Source organism: Physella acuta, unplaced genomic scaffold (genome assembly GCF_028476545.2).
Source record: "Physella acuta isolate Inbredline_101_S28 unplaced genomic scaffold, ASM2847654v3 ptg000551l, whole genome shotgun sequence".
NCBI classification, from domain to species: Eukaryota; Metazoa; Mollusca; class Gastropoda; family Physidae; genus Physella; species Physella acuta.
This window is the reverse complement of record NW_026732070.1, coordinates 80,949-107,992: the sequence shown is the minus strand read 5'-3', so window position 1 is coordinate 107,992 and position 27,044 is coordinate 80,949. Positions and strand designations below refer to the sequence as shown.

At 36.9% G+C, this 27,044-nt stretch overlaps 1 protein-coding gene and 1 pseudogene across 1 annotated transcript; one reads left to right on the top strand and one right to left on the bottom strand.

The window, feature by feature from the left end:
* Nucleotides 1-690: 690 nt before the first annotated feature.
* On the bottom strand, nucleotides 691-2,968 carry LOC131946307 (trypsin inhibitor ClTI-1-like). Its single transcript, XM_059307000.1, has 2 exons — nucleotides 2,899-2,968; nucleotides 691-896 (listed from the first exon to the last, which is right to left on the bottom strand). Exons 1-2 carry the CDS (start codon nucleotides 2,945-2,947, stop codon nucleotides 691-693), a joined length of 255 nt encoding a protein of 84 aa, XP_059162983.1. The 5' UTR covers nucleotides 2,948-2,968.
* A 4,424-nt stretch (nucleotides 2,969-7,392) lies between these two features.
* LOC131946306 (protein CWC15 homolog) lies at nucleotides 7,393-8,548 on the top strand (annotated as a pseudogene).
* The last annotated feature ends 18,496 nt before the right edge of the window (nucleotides 8,549-27,044 follow it).

Below are 27,044 nucleotides of genomic sequence, written 5' to 3'. Positions count from 1 at the left end.
ATCGATGTTAAATTTAGTTGAGTTATATATATACTAGAGTACTGATTACAGTAGACCTGCAATTACAATGAATTATGAAACCCTATAAAGGGGTCGCAGGAATACATAAATAAATACATTTTCTATTTAGCTGCAATCTTTCTAAAACTCGATGGCGCACATTTAGCGTATATAGGGACCCTCCAGAAATGCTTAGTGTTGGATGGTATCAAGAAATACTTATGCCACTTACAATGTCTAGTATGGGATTGTAACAATTCTGCTACTTACAAAGTCTAGTATGGGATTTGTGCTAATTCTGTTCCAATCATAAAGTCTAGTATTTGATAATATCAGATCTGCTACTTACACAGTCTAATATGGGATTATATCAGATCTGGGTGCGCGGACCTTTGACCACAGGTGCTTTGACCATAGGGGGTTTGACCACAGCGGGGCTTTGACCATAGCGATGCTTTGACCAGCCGTTGATAGACCACCTGTGATCCCTCTGCTGAGAAAACACCTGTGGTCAAAGCCCCGCTATGGTCAAACCTCCTATGGTCAAACCCCCTATGATCAAACCACCTATGGTCAAAGCACCGCTATGGTCAAAGCCCCGCTGTGGTCAAACCCCCTATGGTCAAAGCCCCTATGGTCAAAGCACCTGTGGTCAAAGTTCCAAAGACCCAGATCTGCTACTTACAAAGTCTAGTATGGGATTGGAATCCCCTGTCTCCTGCAGACCCCACGGTACCAGACCCGGACCCACAGCCAGGGGGGTCTGTTGCAGTTGGTCCTGTTTAAGACGCAGGTGTTGGAGTAGGTGACGCCGTTGGTGCCGCACACGGGGTCGTAGATGAGGGGGCAGGCGTAGTCGCAGCGGTTGGGGTGGTAGTAACGCTCGTCTGCCAGGGCTGGGGGTAGATTAACAAACTTTACAAGATGGAGATGGATGATGGATATAACAAACAACTTTACACGATGGATGTGGATGATGGATATAACAACTTTACACGATGGATGTGGATGATGGATATAACAAACTACTTTCACACGATGGATGTGGATGATGGATAAAACAAAAAATGTACACGATGGATGTGGATGATGGATATAACAAACAACCTTACACGATGGATGTGGATGATTGATATAACAAACAACCTTACACGATGGATGTGGATATAACAAACAACCTTACACGATGGATGTGGATGATTGATATAACAAACAACCTTACACGATGGATGTGGATATAACAAACAACCTTAACGATGGATGTGGATGATGGATATAACAAACAACTTTACACGATGGATGTCGATGATGGATATAACAAACAACTTTACACGATGGATGTGGATGATGGATATAACAAACAACTTTACACGATGGATGTGGATGATGGATATAACAAACAACTTTACACGATGGATGTGGATGATGGATAGAACATACAACTTTACACGATGGATGTGGATGATGGATATAACAAACAACTTTACACGATGGATGTGGATGATGGATATAACAAACAACTTTACACGATGGATGTGGATGATGGATAGAACAAACAACATTACATGATGGATGTGGATGATGGATATAACAAACAACTTTACACGATGGATGTGGATGATGGATATAACAAACAACTTTACACGATGGATGTGGATGATGGATATAACAAACAACTTTACACGATGGATGTGGATGATGGATAGAACATACAACTTTACACGATGGATGTGGATGATGGATATAACAAACAACTTTACACGATGGATGTGGATGATGGATATAACAAACAACTTTACAAGACGGATGTGGAAGATGGATATAACAAACAAGTTTACACGATGGATGTCGATGATGGATATAACAAACAACTTTACAAGACGGATGTGGAAGATGGATATAACAAACAAGTTTACACGATGGATGTGGATGATGGATATAACAACTTTACGCGATGGATGTGGATGATGGATATAACTAACAACTTTACACGATGGATGTGGATGATGGATATAACAACTTTACGCGATGGATGTGGATGATGGATATAGCAAACAACTTTACAAGACGGATGTGGAAGATGGATATAACAAACAAGTTTACACGATGGGTGTCGATGATGGATATAACAAACAACTTTACAAGACGGATGTGGAAGATGGATATAACAAACAAGTTTACACGATGGATGTGGATGATGGATATAACAAACAACTTTACACGATGGATGTGGATGATGGATATAACAACTTTACACGATGGATGTGGATGATGGATATAACAACTTTACACGATGGAAGTGAATGATGAAGAGAAGGGCGTGAGTTTTGTACGTCAACTCAGGTAATGGCGCTGCGTTATCGTATATAATAGCAATGTGCAAGAAGCAAGGTACAAGAAGCAATGTGCAAGAAGCTATGTGCAAGAAGCAATGTGCAATAAGCAATTTACAAGCAAGAAGCAGTGTACAATAAACAATGAGCAAGAAGCAATATGCAAAAAGCAACGTGCAAAAAGCAATATGCAAAAAGCAATTTGCAAAAAGAAATGTGCAAGAACGTGAAAGATATATATGTTTAAATCAAAAATAAATATAGAGAATCTACACCATTTACGTGTAATCTTCACCAACCACACGAACAAAAATGGAAAGAAAACTAACGAATCATTACACTGTGTTGACGTCACACAACATTCCTCCATACACACTCACGTCCACACACACTGCCTCTCACTAGCACACCACTTTCAAAGGGAGGCCACTCTCACACACACACACGCTCTACCTACACATTCTCGTTTTAGGCAAACCACGTCACATGTATATGAACATATTTTGTAACACCCTCCTGTAAAGAAACCACGTCCACACCACTGAGCACACATACGAGTACTCACCACACACAACCAGAGCTAACACAAGAGCGGCTATCAAGTTTTTGGCCATGGCTGCTGTTATTTGTGTGGATTATCTGTTGGTATACAAAAAACATATTAAATTTGCAATAATCATCATATTCGGTAATATATTTTATGGTAAATAAAGAGAGTAAGAATACAAAGAGAGATCGTCTAATTATTGTTAGAGCGTTAAGTAAAATTAAGACTTTTAAGAAAGAAGAGCCAGTTTTAAAGAAATAGTTACGGCACTTATATCTTGTAAATATATATATATATATATATATATATATATATATATATATATATATATATATATATATATATATATATATATTTATATATATATATATATATATATATAATTTCTTGAATAAAACTATATTAAATAAATTTCCTAATTTAAAACTATTTTTGTTAAATAAAACACACAATTTGATAAAGATAACGAGAATATAAGTTAATGTCGACTGTATGTATATTTAGTTGAAGATAGTATAAAATCATCGACTCTCAGCATGTAATGATAAACACACAAAAAATCTTATAAATTCGAAAAAAATCTCGAGTTCAAACCCTCTGGCAGATAAGGCTCGATCCATTCCAACACTAAAAATTAAGAACATAGAAAGAAGAGGAAGAAGCATGTAATGGTAAACAGAAAAATATGTTTCATGTTACGATGTAAACACTATACATTTTATCACAAAATTAGACTCTTTGTTAGACAAAAAAACCGACAAAAGTTTCTCCAAAAAAAAAAAAAAAAAAAAAAAAAAAAAAAAGAAAAAAAATCAGAAGAAAGTGAGAAGCACAATCTCAAAACTCCAGAAGAACCAAACACATGAAGAATGTCAAGCAACCAGGTCGCTACCTACGCTGACAGACCGGACCTCGTGTCATAAAAAAATGTTTGACCCGACCTTTTATAGACCAGTCGTGAGTCGTGAGGACACCAGCTCCCTCATAAATCGTAGGGCAGGGTCGACAAACTGACGGCTTTACCCCCCCCCTCCCCTACCACCACCCCCGAGGGTCAGAATATCTCAGCTCACAAAGAAAAATATGTTTTACGATTGATTTCTGTCAAGGTTCGTTACGTGTGAAGTAGGGCTGACTTCAAGCTGAAACAAAAATATTTCTTGTCAAATTTGTATTAGATTTAAAAATATTCGTTGTTAAAAATAAAATAAAAATGCAGTTAAACTACACATACGTACATACATACACACACACACACACACACATATATATATATAGGCCTATATATATATATATATATATATATATATATATATATATATATATATATCGAAGTTTACAAAATAAAATAAAACTTATGGGAGGTGGGTCGTAAGCCTGGGTGTGACGTCATGTTAAGGATGGGGGATGAAACGTGTTGTGTCAATGTGTAAACGCGGGGAGGGGGGGATGTAAAAATTGTCCAAAATGTATGACATCATGTATGGATGACTCTCTCTTTCTCCACCCTCCCCCCCCCCCCCCCCCCCCCACACACACACAATAGCAAACTTTTCTTCTATATTAAATGTTTGCATAATCAATAGTTTCTTTAGCGCGTAAAAACTACTTTAAACAACATTTATTGAAATAATCGAAAATAAGCAAAACACATCATGCTCATAAGGATACCGAATTACAACAATGAACACCAAATATGTTGTAAGTTTGAGAACCTTTGAACTGTTTTAAAAACTGGTTTGAACGAGGACATAAATTACACCAGTGATATCAAAGCTGTTCTGTACTGGGACCCCGCTTGTCAAATCGTTGTCCGTGACGACATGATGGATTGAGCCGCGGGCCGTGACTGGGCCAAAAGACGCGATATTCTCTCCGTTAGTCTCGTTCTTTCTCGCGGCTTACCGGGGTTCTATAGAGATTTGAACCTGACAGATCATCCATTTTATCCAAAGGTTTTGACACAATCGTGTGTGATTTGAACTACGTCTTAAAATATATAAAAAAAACCTTCACCTTTTTTAACTCTGAAAAATATTTTAATCTTAAAATCCGACGTTAGGTACAAATTAATTGTTTTTAGATGTGTCCTCATTTAAAATAAAAATCTAAATAACTTCAAATTATTCATGATTAATTAGAGATCCGCGCTTAATCAAACAATGTTGAACGATAGCGAATGTGTAAAACAATTTGTTTTTGGTGTGTTTTTTTTTTTGGGGGGGGGGGGGTTCATGGTCGAGTTTTAGTTGCTTTTTGTATTATCTGGGATGGGGCTGCGGTATTACAAGTTTTTTTTTTAAACAATTGTATCTAAATCATAATAGACCTATATCATTATTTTGTGTCAAATCAAAGCGTAAGATGATGTAGATCTAGTCTTATTTCAATTAAAAACTCAAACAAACATGTTACAATGAGATATTTAAATATCAGCGCGTGTATAATGTGCACGCTTGGTCAGGTGTGTAGGTCGTAAGGTCAGAGCGAGCACACACAAGGGGGAGAGACGGTTTGTTATGGAAACACGTGCAGCGTCAAGTTGAGTAAAAGTAATATAATGACGTCATATTGATTAGCCGAATTTACCCGAACCCATATAGTCGCTGATAGCTAGACAGCCACAAATGACAGTTAAAAGTTCGGTCTACAGCATCTTCAATTAAAAAAAAAGATACATGACTACCTGCAATCTCTGACTATAAAAATAGTGGGTAAAATAAGTTTTAAAATCGAGAGACAGGGTACACAGCGTCCCAGCGCGATCAGTCTTTCAATAAAGAACAATTTTAAATAGTCTTAGCACATTCGTACGTAAGTTAACACGCCGTTGAATTACGGACATGTTGAAAAAGTTTAACTCAGAATTATTACTTTAGGTCTAGTAATAGATGTTACCGAAAATATCAAATGCCTATATTACATTATTAGTTAATGTACACATTGCGTGTAAATGAATTAGGAATTTTGCAGCATGTGAGAGGCCTGACAAATTTTTGTGGACGTCCACGATGAGGTGGGGGGCAGTAGCGTAGCGAGGGGGGGGGGGGAGGACATATGTCCCCGGGCGCCGACCTTAGGGGGCGCCCAAATGGGTTGGAAAAATTAATTGATAGGTTGAGGGGATGCAAATTGAAAGTTTGAAGGGGGGGGGGGGGTTGCAAATCGAAAGTTTGAGGGGGGGGGGTGCAAATCGAAATCTTGAGGGGGGTGGTGCAAATCGAATAGTTTGTCCCCGGGCGCCAGGAAAGGTCGCTACGCCTCTGGTGGGGGGGGGGGGGCTCGTCGAAAGTGGACTCATGTGGACAGGGGGAAGATGGGGGGGTGTCTAAAATCCCCAAATGTTTGTGGACATCATAAATGGATGACCCCTATCTAAGTTTAAAGCGACTTGTATATATGTGCGGATATCGTCGGTGGGGGTGGGTAGGAGATAGGGTTGGTCCCAGGTAACAGTGGACTCCTGCGGGAAATTAGGTTAACACTATCTATTATTTCATGTCAACACCAGGAACGGATTGTTACATTGTTTAAAGTATGTAAACAAGCCTTGTTAGTTTTAAGTATTAAACACGTACAGCTTTCTCAAACACTTTAGGACTAGTTTTATAAAGAAACGAGCCGGCCCGCGGCATAACATACGCCGCTATTTAGTTGTTTCTAATTTTCAATAATTCATAATTTGTGAATTCGACAGTACCAACGCTGACACTGAAAATATTTCTTTAAAACACTATAAGTAGCTCGTTAAGGACCATAACCCCCCCCCCCCCTTCCTTCCCCCCCCCTCCCCCCCCTACGTTTAAAATCGTTGGCTCTGCTTGTAAACATTTAGAGTGAACACAGCTCACTAAAACCATGTAGGGGTGGGGAGGTAGGGAGAGCGTTTGCAGCTTGTTTTCTAACGGCTCGAAGAAGAGAATTATATATATAGATTTGTTATTAACCTTTTGGTTTACAGTAATTGGCGAATTTCTAAACATGGCAGACGTGTAACATAATTTCTAATTATAAACACTTGATGAAGATTTGACTGATTATCGGTAGCGAATATAATAAAACTAATGGTAATTGTTGTTAGATAAATGGATAATAACTTTCGCAAGCGACGACTTAAATTGCCTCCCATATTAAGTATACAATAACTCAAGGAGGACAAATCATAACATGGCTGATAAATGCATACAGAATTCTCTAGAAAAGAAAATAATTGAATTAAAATTTAACGTAAAAAGTGCAATATAATACTAAACAAAAAAATCTATTAAATTTAATGATAGTTTTGGATCAACAATTTTTAATTTCAAATTATGTACGGTACAAAAGCATTTACTTTGTAACATTCAAAATTACTTATATATTGTAACTGCTTTATTAAAAGTGATAAAACTCTTTGTTTAGTTTTGTGTAAATCCCCTTCCATCTAATTTTAAAGATTAAAAAAAAATCTAATTTTAAAGATTAAACAATACAATCTTTAAACAATTTAAGTAAAGCACCTGACATATCAAGATGACAACAGCTGCTAGAGCAACATGGGATACAGCCAAAGAAGGCCGTGGTAAAGGAGAGGGTGATCTTAGTGTTCTCTCAAAACAATATTCAAGTAGAGATCTTCCATCCCACACTAAATCAAAATACAGGTTATTATAAGTTTTATTACTTCTAAAATTTACAATAGCAGCGTCTTGTTTAAAATAAAGTATGCCTTTCAATTCAGTGTCATTCTATCATGCACATTCCAATGTATGAGTTCTTATGGATTATTAATTGCATACATTTCTTACTAGCTAGATGGGGACGGAGTGGTCTAGCGGGGACGGAGTGGTCTAGCGGTAGAGAGCTGGACTGCTAACCCGTAAGTCTCGAATTCGAATCCGGGTTCAAGTCAGTAGACCGTCCCTGAGTCCACCCAACTCTGATGGGTACCTAACTCACGTTAGGAAGAGTAAAGGCGGCTGGGCATAGTGCTGTCCACACTATCTCTTCATATGCCGAGGTCACAGAAACAAGTGAACTCTACTTCACTTGCCCCATAGACCGTCAGGTTTGAAAGGGAAACTTTACTTTTACTAGATGTTTTTAATATCAAGTTTATTTTTATTAGACAAGAAGGTCAAGACACACAAGAAGAACTGAGAAATCGTGACTTTCGTCGTGAAGTAGAGGAAAGAGAAAGGTCTTCAAGAGAGAAACGGGTCAGAGGAAGAGATTCTGGTAGCAGCAGTGGTAAGAGACCAAGAATTGAACAGATACCAGCAGCTAACCTTAATGCAGATGACCCTGTTGATGATGATGAAGATGAAGAGGATTCTGAAGAGGAAGATGACACAGATGAATTATTAGCAGAGCTAGAAAGAATAAAGAAAGGGAGGATATAAGAAAAAGCAAAAATGGAAGCTGAAAGAAAGGCAGAAGATGAAAGGATTCGAACAGAAAATATTCTGATGGGTAACCCATTAATGCAGCCAGAAAAACAATCATCCAGAGACTTTAACGTTAAAAGGAGATGGGATGATGATGTTGTATTCAAGGACTGCCAAAGTTGATGAAACAAGAACTTCAAGGGGTTTTATAAATGACACATTACGTTTAGAATTTCATAAAAAGTTTATGGAGAAATATGTGAAATAGCACTCGTTTTTTCTTGTAATTATGGTGATTAAATGCACTAAAAAAATGGGTCCCTTTCCAAATAAGGGACAATTTAACAATATTTAGCAGACTACCCGTCTTCATTGGATAACTGAGGCCATGAGGGGGCTCATCAATAAATGACGTCACGTGTAATTAAAGATCACCATCCTTTCCCTCCCCACGGTCAAATATCGTCACAAAAAACCAAACACCTAATCTATAAAGATGACACGCCTTAGGAAAATGCCCTTGTCCTTCAAAAACACAGACTTTGGCTGAGCATGGGTCTGACCACACTATCCCTTCTATATGCTATTGTCATAGAAACATATATACTCTACTTCACTTGCCCCGTGTCCTGCCAAGTCCCATGACTCACATCGAAAAAAAAAGTCATACCTCAGCTTACATGTAACTGTCTTTTAAAAACAACACTGATTTCTTTCTATAATATATTCTGAGCTCGTACCTCAATGTCTATAACAAATGAATACATTATTAAAGCTAACGTCAAAACTAATTATAATGAATTAGAACCAATCGCATGCGTCGTGATTTCCCACTGTGCATTTTCTATGAGGGAAAATTAAAACAAAACAATAATTTATCATTGAAATGAGGTTTCGAACCCATTGAACCTACAGGCAGTGGCGTAGCGAGGTCGGATGTTACCCGGTGCGGCACTTAATGGTGTCACCCCCCGTCCCCCCAAGAGGCATAGCGACCCTTCCCGGGGACAAAATTTAAAATTTTCTATTTGCACACCCCCTCAAACTTTCGATTTGCACCCCCCCCCCCCCCCTCAAACTTTCGATTTGCACCCCCACTCAAGTTTTTCTCTATATGTTTTGCTATTTTTTGCCTTGATGTACCCCCCTAAATGGTGTCACCCCCCCCCCTCGCTACGCCTCTGCCTACAGGGCCTCTACTGGACCGTCATCTCGGCCAGCTAGACGCACTACATTAAGTTGAAATATTTCGAATCATTTTATACACTCTCTGAGACGACTCTTCGCTATCAGTAAGGCTACGCCGAATATTATTTTAAATGAAATTATATCCTAATTATACCCTAATTATTATCTAATATAGCCAACTCCATTTCTAAGAAACACAGATTTATAAAAAATATTTAAGGCTTGAAACATTCATTGTGTGATTGCCCTGTGTTTGGCGTAGATTCTATTAGCTTACGTCTTGTTTATCGGTCTAACTCAGGGGTCGGCAACTTTTTGACCCAGAAGAGCCAAAAGTTACAATTTTCAAAATTTCCCAGTTTTTAAAGAGCCACTAACATTTGTATTTCAGTATTTTATTATTTGATTAAGACTAGGTAAATAAATGTGATTTTTTATTTAAAATACATAGCTTTAACTATGAAATAATATTTATTCATATAAAAACATAATCATGTTTCGCCTGAATAATAAACTTAGTAATTAAATAATATAACTAAAAGGCCTATCCCAATCCACTTTGGAAGCTGTTAACTTTTTTTTTCTTTACTGACATCACCGGCTCAGGAGGTGTCTCCCATTAGCCAGGCAGGCCTCAACACGGCAAGTTTCGACTAAATGGCTTAGATATCGATTTGATTACCGTGTATCGGTCGCTTCTGTCCTTTGGTTCTCACCAGGCTTATTTTCCACCCCACTGAACACAGAGTAAACTCTTACCCCATAGTCCAGTACCCAGCTCGACCGTAAAAAGCTAATAACTTTAAAAAAAAACTACGTCACTCAGGTCAAATTAATGATTACTGACACATAGCGAAATACATTCTGAATAAAATAACATTTCCCATTTTAAAACATTTTTTAAAAGTCTATCTTTCGGCAGTGGCAAGCATGGAATTATTGCCAGGGGCTGTCCATAGCACGGCTGTAGGGCTGGGCCTGGTGCCCAAGCTGCTGTCAGCTGTACGTATACTTTCTACTGCACATATTCTCAATATTCTCTGATAGGTGTTTTAATTCTGTTTAAAGTTGTTTTTCTTTACATTATGATATTTTATATGAGTTTTGAAAATGATATAACATAATTATTAATATTTGTGCAAAGAGCTGGAGAGTCGCATCTTGACAGCAAAAGAGCCGCATGCAGCTCGCGAGCCGCAGGTTGCCGACCCCTGGTCTAACTTGATACATGTGTTGTACCCTCGAATTAATTTGGGAAGTGTACCCTACTAAAATCGATAATAGTGTTGGAAGCTAATAAAAATAAATTAAAAAAAAAAACCCACACATTTATCGTTAAAACTATAATCGACAGAAAACTTAGCTTTATAAAAATGGTCTGATTTTCAGCAGAAGCCATGTTTGTAAAGTAAACTAAAATATTTGTTATCAACAAGTCTTATATAATTTCTACGTATAAATAAATCAGTAAATTAATTAAGGTCTGTTAATGAGCATGTTGGTAAAAAAGAACATTGTTCTCTACATAAATACGTATTTTACAGTTATACACATAGTGCAGATGCTCAAATCAAGCAATACAGACAAACAAATACACAAACATGTAAGCAATAGTGACTTTGAGTAGGCTATAAATAGGAATCTTGCTTATTGGTATTCAATAATACTTAACATCTACCATAGAGGAACAGGACAAGTGGAGTTCAATACAGAAGGGGGGGGGGGTGAAAGTGGTCATTACAGATCAAATTTAAAGCATGCCCAGACTGAATTTAATGTTTTTTAAATTATTTTCTGCGGGCGTCAAGAAGGGATTGCCACTTTATGTTCTGTCAACTGTGTTAAATTTTATTATATACCCAAATGTGTTTAAATTTTATCGGTGAGTCTCGTTAGCTGGACAAAAACCCATCTAGGAGAGAAAAATTCAATGAACTGCTGTCTTGTAGTTTGTTCTTGGTAATTCAAAGGCCGTAGAAGCAAATGCAGAAAGAAAAGCAGGCTGAAATCGGAGTCAACGGCCTATATGGCGTGTAACCAGTTGATACGTATTACGTAATTGTGTTGGAGAAAATCGAGACAAGATTATAATTAATAATGAAAAATAAGAAGTTTAAAATATGTAAACATAATGTTAGATATAATCTGTAAACAAATACAGCCTTCTTAAACACGATAGGAATACTGTAACAGTTGATTTGTTATCAGTCATTTCGTTATTAATTCATTGGTGAATGTTGTCAAAAGACATTCATTATGTATCTCGCCGATTGATGCTCAGTTGAACTTTCTTATTTTAAACGATCAAACGATCAAACTTTGGGCAAAAGTTTTTGTGTTTTTATTTTAAACACCTTGGTTAAAATGATTGATTTTGTTTCACAAAAAAAAGTATCTAAAAACTAATTATTATTTGCTGGATTTTTTTTTTCACAAGCGACGACGGATGTTGTCTCCCATTATTGCATATAAAAAGTTAAGGGAAAGAATAAAAAACGTGACCTCTTTAATATTACTAAATGTATAGACAATTCTAAGTAAAACAAAAAAATTAAAAGTCCGTGTCAATTTTTATTTCCAAATCATTAAATGCAATATTTTATTAATATACACTTATTTAAGTGTATGATATATTAAGAAAATCAATTTTGTGTTTTTAATTATTTACCGAACGAAAGCTATCTGCTTGTAACATTCTAAGGTTTACTTATTGAAAATCTTTAATAAAATACCCCTACGTTATTTGTCATTAAATGTTATTTTTGGGACCCCTAGAATTAGGGGACTATTAAAAATTGTAATTTTAAAATTTATAGCAAAGTAGGACAATTTTGGAAACAGCCCAGTTGTTAGTGGCGTCGCGTGAGCCACTGGTTCAACTACGTTGGATGCAAACAGTGGCTCAGTATAGTCATCGAATATATACAATATGTCAACCGTGTCTCTTGTGTATGGATCTCCTTAAAACGAATGCAAGCGCCATATTACTCATTGGAGAGCCCGGAACAATCCGGGCAACCCACCGGCCTGGGCGCCGGAGCCGGCACCTGGGGTAACCCACCGGCTTGGGCGCCGGAGCCGGCACCTGGGGTAACCCACCGGCCTGGGCGCCGGAGCCGGCACCTGAATCAAACAGTACCTCTGATCCCCCGTGCAGTATGCCCAATCAATGGACTCCCATTTGGTCAGTTAGCCGCTGGAAAACAATGGGTTCAACACGTGTTACTACTCAACCTCTTCTCCACCCAAACCCTTCAGCACCGAACCCCTTCTCCACCCAACCCCCCTTCCATCTAACCCCTTTTCCACCCCACACCCTCTCCACACAACTCCCCCTCAATCCTTTCCCTTCTCCGCCCTTCTCCACCCAACCCCTTCATCATTCAACCCCATCTCTACCCAACCTCTTCTTCACCCAACCCCTTCTACAATTAGAATTCACCTACGGACTGCGACCATAAAATGTTCATGAGTCTACCCAGCTCTAATGGGTACCTGACTTACGTTGGGGGAAAAAAAGGCGTCTGGGCATAGTGCTGAACACACCATCCTTTCAAATGTCAAGATCAAGAAACATGAACTAATGTATCTCTAGATCTAAATAGGAACCTTACTTTCCCCAAGTATTTACTGTTACGATCGATTCCTTTTATTATTTAACTTCTATGCAATCCACATAACATATTTTGTCAAAGCAATCTCTCCCATAATCTCTCCCATATTTGTCCTCTCTCTCCTACACATCCCATATATCCCATCTACTATTCACCAAACTCCCACGTCGACAAACAATGATGTACTGTGATGTCAACATCACCTTTTGGAACGTGAACCTCCCAGCTACCTGTGATAGTTTTATGGGGGGGGGGGGGGGGGCACGAAATGTACGTCACGACACTTAAAGTCCGCTTTTCACATACTTCTAGTGTATTCTTTACACTTGTACGTCGTAGCGTTTATTATTACAGAGCTTGGTTAATTTTTGTTTGATAAAGCAGTTTTAATCCGTGATCCCCCCACCATAAAAATAATTATTGCATACACTAGATAGATTTCAATAAAGTGATTTTAGTATAAAATAAAAAAGGTATCCATTAAAGTATTTTATTTTTATTTTTATGATACATTTAACTTACATTCCAAATATTCCTGTCATTTAAAAAGAACACCCCCCCCCTCGCCTTCCCTTTCCGACCCTTTCCCATTAGCTCTACCTATTTTATCATGTAAAACCAAGATTATATATATTAGACAAGACGCCAAATCATAGAAACATGCTGATTGGGCTTAAATGTTTCTAAATCTGGCTCTTGATATAGACACTACGTCACAGCTTAGGTCAAAAGGGGGTGGTGTCATTCAGTGTTTCTTCCAGACTTTTTTTTTCTCCGGGGGGGGGGGGGGGGGGCGGTCAACATTTTTTGGGGGGCGAACACTAGTAAAAGTGTATGTTTATCATATAAAATCCATCTCGTTCGGGGACGGTAGACTTTCTTCGGGGCAGAGCCCCCCCCCCCCCCCCCCCCCCGAAGAGATGCCTGTAAGAAACTCTGGTGTCATTGTTCTAAGGACAAGCCCTTTGAGATATGTAGGTGTGTGTGTATGCTGCTGGTGGTGGTGGGGGGGGGGGGGGGGGGGTAGAAGAATTAAGACATAATTTGTTAATTTGTTACATGCACATTTTATTTCTTTAAATATAATTAAAAATAAAATTAAAAAATGTGCTAGTGTCATTTATGTGCCACGACATAGATTCAAACAATTATAGAAACCATTGCACATTCAGTTTTAAATAAATACATTCCGTTCCTATATTTAATTAATTTAATGAAATAGACCTAAACCACAAAGCACAATCATATAAAAGTTTTGACAGTCATACCAGTGTAGCTGAATGGTCTGAATTTATTACATAGTCTGATGGTACTTAATTATCGTATACATTTACTTAAACATAATCAAAATCACCATTTAATTAAGCATTTCAATTTTCAGGTTTAAAAATAAAATTATATAGTATTAAATAAAATTGAAATTAGGCGTTTTGTATTATGTATAAAGCATATTTAATGAATGAAAGTACATGTCAGAAAATAAAATTACTATTGTAAACCTGTATCACTTCTCACAAGCTTATGATAAAACTGTAATGCTAAAGCAAATATGGAAATGTCTGAGGAAATTTTTTTTTAATTATTAAAAATTAATTAGTTTTCCAATTTATATTTAGTGTAGATGTAGATCAAGATTATTCCCTTTCTTTTGGATCCTTTTAATAGGTAGTGAATAAGCTGAAGGCCTCAAAATAAACATGTAAACTCTGTAAAGGGCAGCAACCACACCTCTCCATCGAACTTTATTTTGGGCGCCTCTCTGTATTTACGCCCCCGTAAGGCCGGCAACACTTGCCTCATCTGCTACGGTCTTTCTCCAGGATTTCCTTGGCCAGCATACTTCCCTCTTCCCCTGGGGATTCCAGTCTCGCGATGTTACCCTCTCCCCTTCTCTATATGACCGATTCAGCCCCATATTTAGGCTTTCATGTCCCAATCAAATGGCTGTTGTGGTTTGCCACTGGTCCATGTTATAGTCTCCCATGTATATATAGTATTTAAACAAGAGAAGACAACTTAGGATTTAATTCTGGTAATATAATTAAAGAAAAAATACATGAAAAATATTATATAATTACATGTTTCAAAAATTGGCTCTAAATTATTGTTCATTCAAAGAAAATGTTTTCAATATGTTTTTATTCAACTCGATATTTTGTCGGTCTTGAATGGAATCTTGCGATAGAAATTCGACCATTTTTACCCATTTTCTACGGTACTAGACAATTTTCTGCCTAGGTAGAAAATGGTCGAATTTCGATCACAAGATGACAGTTCAAATAAGACAGTACGACAGCGTGACATAGAAATAAAAAGCACAGAGTGAGATAACAAGTATAGGTTTCGTGATATTTCTTTATCGTGGAACCCTTGACGTCACGAAACTAATACATCACGGATGGTGTCAACTAAATATACGTCATGGATGGTGTCAAAGACACATATACGTAACGGATGGTGTCAACGACACATATACGTAACGGATGGTGTCAAAGACATATACGTAACGGATGGTGTCAACTTCTTATATACGTCATAGATGGTGTCAACGACACAAATTCGTCACGGATGGTGTCAAAGACATATACGTACCGGATGGTGTCAACGACATATACGTAACGGATGGTGTCAACGACATATACGTAACGGATGGTGTCAACGACATATACGTAACGGATGGTGTCAACGACATATACGTACATATAGGCCTACAGGCTCGAGTGTATATAGGTGCTGATAAGAAGATAATTTTTATTTCTAGATCACGGCCCAACACAATCGTGGTTCGTGATGGTACGTCGTGCGATTTCCTTTTTTCTTTCTTAATATTTAATGACTAAATAACATTTTAAATGTGTAAACCTTATCAAATTTTATAGACCTACAAAAAGAACCTGTGTCATTTATTTAAGAAGTGTTTAAAAAAGATTCGATTATCAAACTGTGGGAAAAAAAATTTAACACCTGTTACTTATGTGGGGAATATAGCAAGAACTAACGATTGCGTGCGGGAAATTTTTTTTTGTTTTTGTTAAAGGCGGATTAATTGTCTCCCATATACATATTAAACAGAATTCAAGGGAAACAAACCATAACTTAATCCTTAAAATAAAACTTAATATATAATGAAGTGTGTACAAAAGAAATTTAAATGTTAATATCATTTTATTTACTTTGCTAAGTTTAGCAGTACAATTATCAATATAGACTAATTTGAGTTTTATGAACATCAATTATTTTGAGTTAAATTTTAGGAATCAAAGACGTTCAGGTTTTAACGTTCAAATGTTTTAATATAGAGCACCTGGTAGTACAATACACGTAAAAAAACGTTTTATTTCGAATATCTATTTCTTGATCCCTTCGATGTAAGGGACATTTTAAAAATAACATCGGAAGATGTCTCGCTTGTTTTGTATCGAGATAAACGCACGAACTGAGTAGATCTATCAGAGAGACAAATTCAGAAGTGGGCTAAAGTAAAAGGGAGATAGACATGGATATAAATCAAAGTTGAAGAGTAATGAGATTTTAGATTATTACACATGGACTTTAAGAAAAGGTTTACCATTTTCTATGAACAGTGTATAATTATTTTTTTTTAATTCCGAAACTGTTTAAAATATGTAAACATACATTTGTAGTTTTGAACATAAAACATATAAAGTATTATAAAACCTTTAAGAATAAATGTAAGACTTATGTTAAAAGAAACCTTGTTATCAATTCTTCGTCATTACGTAATTGATGAATGTTTTTTTCAAAGACAACACCAGCGTTTATCTGTGATGGTTCATTATTTAACTCGCAGATTTTTTGCTTAAAAAAAAACTTTCGTATTTTTAATGATTATTATTTGTACACATATAGTTAAAGTGTAGTTGACGTTGTCTTGTGCGAACATTCTGGAAAAGAAAACAAACGTTCAGGGTAAGTCAAATAACACAGCGACTTTTTACTAACTGCATTAGGTAAGTTGATTTCACTGTAGCTTTTATTGGGTTGGCACATGTTATTTTTACAATGAATTTAAAAAGCCTAATTGTCATAACTTTTACAATGCTGAAAATTATTTAAATTAAATAAAAAATAGTGCATGGGAATTAAGTCGATATAGAACTGGCAAACAAGGGACAACAGGAGTAGGCTCCCCTTTCTATAGAGTTCTGTGTTGTAGAAAATAGATTATGCTTTGGAGCCTTGGCGAAGCGGTTTAGAATACTTGTTAACTACTCCACTATTGCTGATTTTGAATCCTTACTCAGCTCAAAACAGTACCCAGCATGAGTTGGATGAAGTAAATTGTATTCTGGCTCTCTGTCAGCAAATCACAATTCTCTTTTTCAATCATCGCCATAGGTTTTAAAAACGGTACTAGATATAACATTTTTCTCAAAAACGGTACAACTGTAAAATAACTATATGACTACAATGTTAGAGATTGTTTGGATTTTTAAAATAGTCGGAACGTGTTATGAAAGGAAACAGCTAAAAGTATGCTGTAACTTATACATCTTGACTAACATATTAGTGCATTTTATTATGTCTATATATATATACATATATAAATATATTATTATATAAATAAATAATTATATATATATATATATATATATATATATATATATATATATATATATATATATATATATATATGTGTGTGTACGTGTGTGTGTTTGTGTGTGTGTGTGTGTGTGTGTGTGTGTGTGCTTGATGTCTCACTATGCACAGTCGTGCCACATTTTTTACTCACCTTAACAGTTCCAAGTTTAGAGTCAGCTCACGCTAGTACTGGTAGGGACGACCCGGCACGCGGCGTCTGCACGTGCCACTGTGGGCGAACCGGACAGGGCGCCAGGGCGGGCTGTGGCACCTGGCCCGGCTCAGCAGACAGGTGTTGGGGTAGGTGACGTCATCGGTGCCACAGACAGGTGAGTACAGGTGGCTATATTTTAATCCCTGACACTAGTAAACAACATCTCATATCACATTCGTGCCCAAGACACTTGGGGAGATGAAGTAGAGTTCATCCATTACCTCGGTATACAAAGGAATATTGTGTTCAGCACTATGCCCAGCCGCCTTTGTTTCACTGACTAAAAATCAGGTACTCGTTAGAGCTGGGTGGGCTCAGGGACGTCCTACAGTCATAAGTCCGAACTGTTGTCCGAACAGAAAATTTCGGCCTTGAAGCGAAACATGGTGCTTGTATTGTACAACAGATGTGATACATACATTATCGCACGTCAGCTTATACGAGATGTTTCTATTCCAGACGGTTTGTAGGACTTGAGGTAATCCATGCAAGATTGACCACCTGACTCAAGTTATAACAAGATATAACGTTTGAGTATACAGCTGACAAAATTATTTTAAAACAAAAACCAACTGTCCTGACACTGACTCCACTATCGCGATATAACGACATTGAATCCACAATCCATGACTCTTTTATAACAAACATAGTATGACGCGGACTCCACTCTTTTGAAGCATATAACCTCTAACAAAATGAAACTGTACAATAATAGTCCGTGGACCAAAATAGCAGAAACGCTATCTCTGTGCTCTTTGCTCTAACTAAAGATTAATTAACATAAATAATGAAATTAATCAAAGACACAATTAACTCGTTGTACTTTATAATCGCTGCAGCAAAATCATTAATTACGTAATCAATCAACTTTACAGCTAACCACTAACTAAACAAGGCCCCAATAAAACAAAGGTTTTACGGTAAACACAATTATTTTCTAAACTGCTTAATTGTTATTTTCTGAATTCTCTCTTGATAAGAGACTAGTTGGTGTGATTGGTCAACACAATCGTATTTAGCTGTCTTGACTTTTATTTGATCACCGACCATGGAGAGCTTGGATGTAAACACGAGGGGAGGGGGGGGGGGGTTGGTTAGTGAATGCTGTTTAACCAGGCAACAAGCATTAGCAGGTTTAACAAAGTTCAAAATTCAATAACAGGTTTAACACAATTTAAACATTCAATAGAAGGTTTAACAGAGTCCAACATTCAATAGAACGTTTAACACAGTCCAAGATTTTAAAAAAGGTTTAACAGAGTCCAACATTCAATAGCAGGCTTAACACAGTTAAACATTCAATAGAAGGTTTAACAGAGTCCAACATTCAATAGAAGGTTTAACGCAGTCCAACATTAAAAAAGGTTTAACAGAGTCCAACATTCAATAGCAGGTTTAACACAGTTAAACATTCAATAAAAGGTTTAACAGAGTCCAACATTCAATAGAAGATTTAACACAGTCCAACATTAAAAAGAAGGTTTAACAGAGTCCAACATTCAATAGCAGGTTTAACACAGTTCAACATGCAATAGAAGGTTTAACACAGTCCAACATTCAATAGAAGATTTAACACAGTCCAACATTAAAAAGAAGGTTTAACAGAGTCTAACATTCAATAGCAGGTTTAACACAGTTTAACACAGTTTAACATTCAATTGCAGGTTTAACACAGCTCAACTTTCAAAAGAAGGTTTAACACAGTTCAACATTCAATAGAAGGTTTAACACAGTACAACATTCAATAGCAGGTTTAACACAGTGGAACAGTCAATGGCAAGTTTAAAACAGTTCAACATTCATCAACATGTTTAAACAGTTTACATTCAATAGCAGCTGTAACACTGTTCAACAGTCGATAACAGGTTTTACGCAGTTGAACACTCGTTAATTAACAGGTTTAACTCAGTTCATAAATCAACAGCAGGTTTAACACCGGATGACACCACTTGGGGGGGGGGGGGTGACACCAAGGAAAAAAAATTGCAAAATATATAGAAGAAAAAATTTTTTGTCTGTTTGGTTAATGATTAATTATAGTTTTAAAAAAGTCTTATAGGTACAAATGAAAGCTCCCGACATTTGGTGGGAGGGGGGGGGGGGGGTTTACACTATGTCTCAAACCTGCTAACTATAGAGAAAACAATACTACATTTAGCTGTATTAACAACCGACTGTAGATAAACGTCGTTACTATTAACTGTGCACACTTTAAAGCTATCACCCGGTGAGAGGGGGAGGTGACACCACCTGCCAAATTTCTAGAGGAAAAAAGTTTTGTTGAATATGTATGTATGTGTGGCCTATACTTTTTCTTTGGGGGAGGGGGGGGGGGGGGGTAAAACAATGAGATGCCGCACCGGGTGACACCCAACCTAGCAACGCCACTGATAGCAGGTTTAACGCACCTCATCAATCAATAACAGATTTGTAAAGGGGCTGGGACTACACCGTAATAGTGGTCACCTTCATTACAAACAAACTCTCTCTATACCAACATCACAACAGCTTTATTTAGCAACAGCAGATAGGGGACGTCACCACAATGTTCTCTATAATCTTACCTCTACTTCTATGTGCCACCACCATACCGACTTCGTTTACGTCCGGTGTTCTCTTCAACGCCGCCTTGTACAAACCGGCCTACCAAAGTTCGGATTTTCCCTTCTACGACGCCGGTTACATGACCGCCGATCTGGGCAATGACGGGTCGGTGGATTCCTATCTGGACAGCCGACACTGTCAGAGCACGGATAATGACAGTATTGGATGGTGGATGGTGGATTTGAGAGGGCTGTACGTGGTGGAGCAGATAGTTCTCACAGCCAGGTGAATTTATTTCAAGTGTTAGTTCGGTGCGCGGACCTTTGACCACAGGTGCTTTGACCATAGGGGGTTTGACCATAGGGGGTTTGACCACAGCGGGGTTTGACCATAGGGGGTTTGATCATAGGGGTTTTGACCACAGCGGGGTTTGACCACAGGTGTTTTCTCAGCAGAGGGTCTTTGATCACAAGCGCTGTGTATATATAATGATGTTAGTTAAAAAGCTTGATATATAATGATGTTAGTTCAATAGCTTGATATATAATGTTAGTTCAATAGCTTGATATATAATGATGTTAGTTCAATAGCTTGATATATACTGATGTTAGTTCAATAGCTTGATATATAATGATGTTGGTTCAATAGCTTGATAAATAATGATGTTAGTTCAATAGCTTGATTTATAATGGTGTTAGTTCAATAGTTTGATATATATTGATGTTAGTTCCATTGTTTGATATATAATTATGTTAGTTGAATAGCTTGATATATAATGATGTTAGTTCAATAGCTTGATATATAATGATGTTAGTTCAATAGCTTGATATATAATGATGTTAGTTCAATAGATTGATATATAATGATGTTAGTTCAATAGATTGATATATAATGATGTTAGTTCAATAGATTGATATATAATGATGTTAGTTCAATAGCTTGATATATAATGATGTTAGTTCAATAGCTTGATATATAATGATGTTAGTTCAATAGCTTGATATATAATGATGTTAGTTCAATAGCTTGATATATAATGATGTTAGTTCAATAGCTTGATATATAATGATGTAAGTTTAATAGCTTGATATATAATGATGTTAGTTCAATAGCTTGATATATAATGATGTTAGTTCAATAGATTGATATATAATGATGTTAGTTCAATAGATTGATATATAATGATGTTAGTTCAATAGATTGATATATAATGATGTTAGTTCAATAGATTGATATATAATGATGTTAGTTCAATAGCTTGATATATAATGATGTTAGTTCAATAGCTTGATATATAATGATGTTAGTTCAATAGCTTGATATATAATGATGTTAGTTCAATAGCTTGATATATAATGATGTTAGTTCAATAGCTTGATATATAATGATGTAAGTTTAATAGCTTGATATATAATGATGTTAGTTTAATAGCTTGATATATAATGATGTTAGTTGAATAGCTTGATATATAATGATGTTAGTTGAATAGCTAGATATATAATGATGTTAGTTCAATAGCTTGATATATAATGATGATTATATGGTAAGAAAAACAGTCTAATAAAATAGCTAAATGTGCAGAGGATACTATTTACTAATGTAAAATCAGTCAATTACTTTTTGTTGGTTAGTGGTTGGTCGGGCTATAGACTGCAACAATACTACCCTGAAAATCTCGTGGTCGGATCCCTTAGTGTCAACCCATCTCTGTCAGGTATCTGTCACATTACGCCCTTAATACGCATCTACTACTCGGATAAGATACTCAAAACGCTCAGCTAATTGTCTGCTGGATAATTTTTTTTTTCGTTTCCAGCGACAGCATTTGTCTCCCATATTCCTAAAAAAACAATCAAGGGAAACAAACACCTAAAATAAAATTAAATCTAATTAACCATCTGTATAGAAAACAGTCAAACGCTGCTATCATATTTTACAACAAATATTAATGCAGTATAATTGTTTGTAAACAAAAAATGAAATTATTTTTTTTAAGGAAAACAATTTAAAATTTTAAGATAATACAAAACTTAAGCCTTTAGCTTGTTCAAAGCTAAGATTTAAATATATATAGTACCAGTCAATTATTTTTAATTAATGCAATGGTCCAAGTGTATATCTGAATTAAATTTTGGATCCCTTAGAATTAAGGGACGTTTAAGAAATAGTAATTAAAGGAATCCTACATTCCTAGCGATAAAATAATACATTCATAAAAACGTTTATAATTACAAGCTTTTATAAATGCACTAAAATGAAGAAAATAATACAATTTTTATTAAATATAAAATAATTTTTAAAAATATAATAAATCTGCGGTTACTTTATATACAAAAAATTACTTTCTTTAAATATATTAATGCACTACTATTTATGTCACTATAATTAAAAGCGTGGGCCGCTATAATAATAAGTATTTAAACAAGCGGCCCACGCTTTTAATTATAGTGATATAAATAGTAGTGCATTAATATATTTAAAGAAAGTAATTTTTTAAAAGTATATATTTTCTATATAAAGTATATAAATTTCATTTCGTTTGGGGGGGGGGGGCGGTAGAATTTTTTCGGGGGGGGCTTAGTGATGCCTGGAAGAAACTCTGCCAAGACGGCCGTCATGACGCGTGTTGATAGAACTGCCTACTAATTCGGTCCAAATTTTAATTTATTCATAAAAAATTAATTAGGCGACCAATTAAGTCAAATTGAATGTCACGATGCATTGACTTCATGTATGGATCCACGTACCAATTACGAACCGTATCTGTTAGTTAGAAGTGCCTGCAATTTCACACGGGCGTTTCGATCTAGACAGACAAACTGACGAGGAAGTGAGTGTAATAAAAGCTTGTAATAAAAACCAACTGTATTGTACCAAACATCTAGCATAGAGATACATGATCATTGAAACTATTGCAGAAGGGGGGGGGGGGGGACGCAGGTGGACCCAGATCAAAGTTGATGCGCGCAGAGAATGAGGCTCATATTTTAAATTATTTCGTTTGAACATTGTAGTGAACGAATCGCCAACAGATCCTTGACTTGAAGTTTATTGTGCAGTGTATTGTGAAATTATAGGCTCGCATTCCAAAATCAACATAGTGCAAATGATATAATCAGATCTAGTTTATAACTATTAAATATATGTAAGTAAAATATTAAAATACATACTTACACATCAGTATATAATTTAAATAAAATTGTAATGTGTATACATATATATGTTTATGTATATATACAATTAAAGCAGACGAAACTCCATTCGAGCAGATTAACTCTACCGCTAGGCCACGCCGTCACTAATAACAATACCGCAATAATGTAATCATGAAAATCTAAAAAGTACAAAATGTAAGTTCCATAACACCTCCCCCCCCCCCCCCCCTCCCCCACTCCGACTACGTTTGAGTAATTTTGAGTAATTTTTGAGTAATTTTTTAGTAATTTTTGAGTAATTTTTGTGTAATTTTTGAGTAATTTTTGAGTAATTTTTGAGTAATTTTTGAGTAATTTTTGAGTAATTTTTGAGTAATTTTTGAGTAATTTTTGAGTCATTTTTTGAGTCATTTTTGAGTCATTTTTGAGTCATTTTTTGAGTCATTTTTGAGTCAATTTTGAGTCATTTTTGAGTCATTTTTGAGTCATTTTTTGAGTCATTTTTGAGTCATTTTTGAGTCATTTTTGAGTCATTTTTGAGACATTTTTGAGTCATTTTTGAGTCATTTTTGAGTCATTTTTGAGTAATTTTTAGTAATATTTTTGATTGCCGGCTTTACAGCAGTGACGACGGTACTTTAAACAGGACCAAGGACTACCAGGTGGACGTCTTTCTGACCGACCCACGGGTATCACGTGACTTTCCCCTGGAGTCGGGCCAGGTGTGCTACTCCAGGACGGACCCGCTGGGGCTGGGGGAGACCTACGTCAGGAACTGCACGGCGCCGCTCACGGGGCGGTTTGTTCGGTTTGTTAGGTGAGTGCTGGATCGGTTAGCCGTACCCTCATCCAGGGACGTCATAACATTATCAGAACAGGTCGATGTGCTAGAAAATATCAAAGTTCTATTAAACATGTTTGAATTATCAGTTTTGTCTAATTTTGTTAGACTAATATACGCGAGTTCTTTGATATTCTGGGACGTTTTAACTTTATCAGAACAGGGCACTATACTAGGTCTCTGTGGTAGAAAATATCATGATTCTATTAAATATGTTTGAAATATTAGTTTTGTGTAACTTTGTTAAAACAAATATACGCGAGTACCATGACAATCGGGGACATTATAATATTATCAAAACATGGCACTATACTAGGTCTTTGTGCTAGAAAATATCAACGTTTTGGTAAATATGTTAGAATTATTGTCTGTGTCTAACTTTGTTAAAACTAATATACTCAAGTGCTAAGACACGGTGAGCAAGCATTAGTTAAACTAAAATGCTCATTTATCATGTGTAGGCAGAGGCGGATCGACCACTCCCGGCGCCCGGGGACAAACTTTCAATTTGCCCCCCCCCCCCCCCACCCATATATTATTTATGTTTTTAATTAAAAAATGCAGCTACAATGAGCTTTTAATTTTTTTTCCAACCCATTTTGGCGTCCCCCCCCCCTTCGCTACGCCCCTGAGTGTAGGCACGTAGAGGTTCCCCCTCATACATATTCGTCCTATTTACCAGAACTTTAAATACGTTGATTGAGTCTATACAGAAAATTAAAGTACCAAGTGGCTACTACATAAAGCGTGTCAGGTTATAAATTGTCACTGCTTCTAACTCTATACTCTAGAAACTGAATCGCTATATTATCACTGTTAACAATTCTTTATTCTCGCAAATACCAATAGTTGTTGTAACTATTACTAATTCTAAATTCTAGCCATCTTGAATCATTTATACTATATCTTTTCGTACCGGACTCTCCCAACTAACTTATATTACCGGACTCTCCCAACTAACATATAGTATCGGACTCTCCCAACTAACTTATAGTACCGGACTCTCCCAACTAACTTATAGTACCAGACTCTCCCAACTAACTTATAGTACCGGACTCTCCCAACTATAGTACCGGACTCTCCCAACTATAGTACCAGACTCTCCCAACTAACTGATAGTACCGGACTCTCCCAACTAACTTATAGTACCGGACTCTCCCAACTATAGTACCGGACTCTCCCAACTATAGTACCGGACTCTCCCAACTATAGTACCGGACTCTCCCAACTAACTTATAGTACCGGACTCTCCCAACTATAGTACCGGACTCTCCCAACTAACTTATAGTACCGGACTCTCCCAACTAACTTATAGTACAGGACTCTACCAACTATAGTACCGGACTCTCCCAACTAACTTATAGTACCGGACTCTCCCAACTAACTTATAGTACCGGACTCTCCCAACTTACTTATAGTACCGGACTCTCCCAACTATAGTACCGGACTCTCCCAACTAACTTATAGTACCGGACTCTCCCAACTATAGTATCGGACTCTCCCAACTAACGTATAGTACCGGACTCTCCAAACTATAGTACCGGACTCTCCCAACTATAGTACCGGACTCTCCCAACTATAGTACCGGACTCTCCCAACTAACTTATAGTACCGGACTCTCCCAACTAACTTATAGTACCGGACTCTCCCAACTATAGTACCTGACTCTCCCAACTAACTTATAGTACCGGACTCTCCCAACTATAGTACCGGACTCTCCCAACTATAGTACCGGACTCTCCCAACTATAGTACCGGACTCTCCCAACTAACTTATAATACCGGACTCTCCCAACGTATAGTACAGGACTCTCCCAACTTATAGTACCGGACTCTCCCAACTATAGTACCGGACTCTCCCAACTAACTTATAATACCGGACTCTACCAACTATAGTACCGGACTCTCCCAAATAACTTATAGTACAGGACTCTCCCAACTATAGTACCGGACTCTCCCAACTAACTTTTAGTACCGGACTCTCATAACTAACTTATAGTACCGGACTCTCCCAACTATAGTACCGGACTCTCCCAACTAACTTATAGTACAGGACTCTCCCAACTATAGTACCGGACTCTCCCAACTAACTTATAGTACAGGACTCTCCCAACTATAGTACCGGACTCTCCCAACTATAGTACCGGACTCACCCAACTAACTTATAGTACAGGACTCTCCCAACTATAGTACCGGACTCTCATAACTAACTTATAGTACCGGACTCTCCCAACTAACTAATAGTACCGGACTCTCCCAACTATAGTACCGGACTCTCCCAACTATAGTACCGGACTCACCCAACTAACTTATAGTACAGGACTCTCCCAACTATAGTACCGGACTCTCATAACTAACTTATAGTACCGGACTCTCCCAACTAACTAATAGTACCGGACTCTCCCAACTATAGTACCGGACTCTCCCAACTAACTAATAGTACCGGACTCTCCCAACTAACTAATAGTACCGGACTCTCCCAACTATAGTACCGGACTCTCCCAACTAACTTATAGTACCGGACTCTCCCAACTTACTTATAGTACCGGACTTTCCCAACTAACTTATAGTACCGGACTCTCCCAACTAACTTATAGTACCGGACTCTCCCATCTTATAGTACCGGACTCTCCCAACTAAC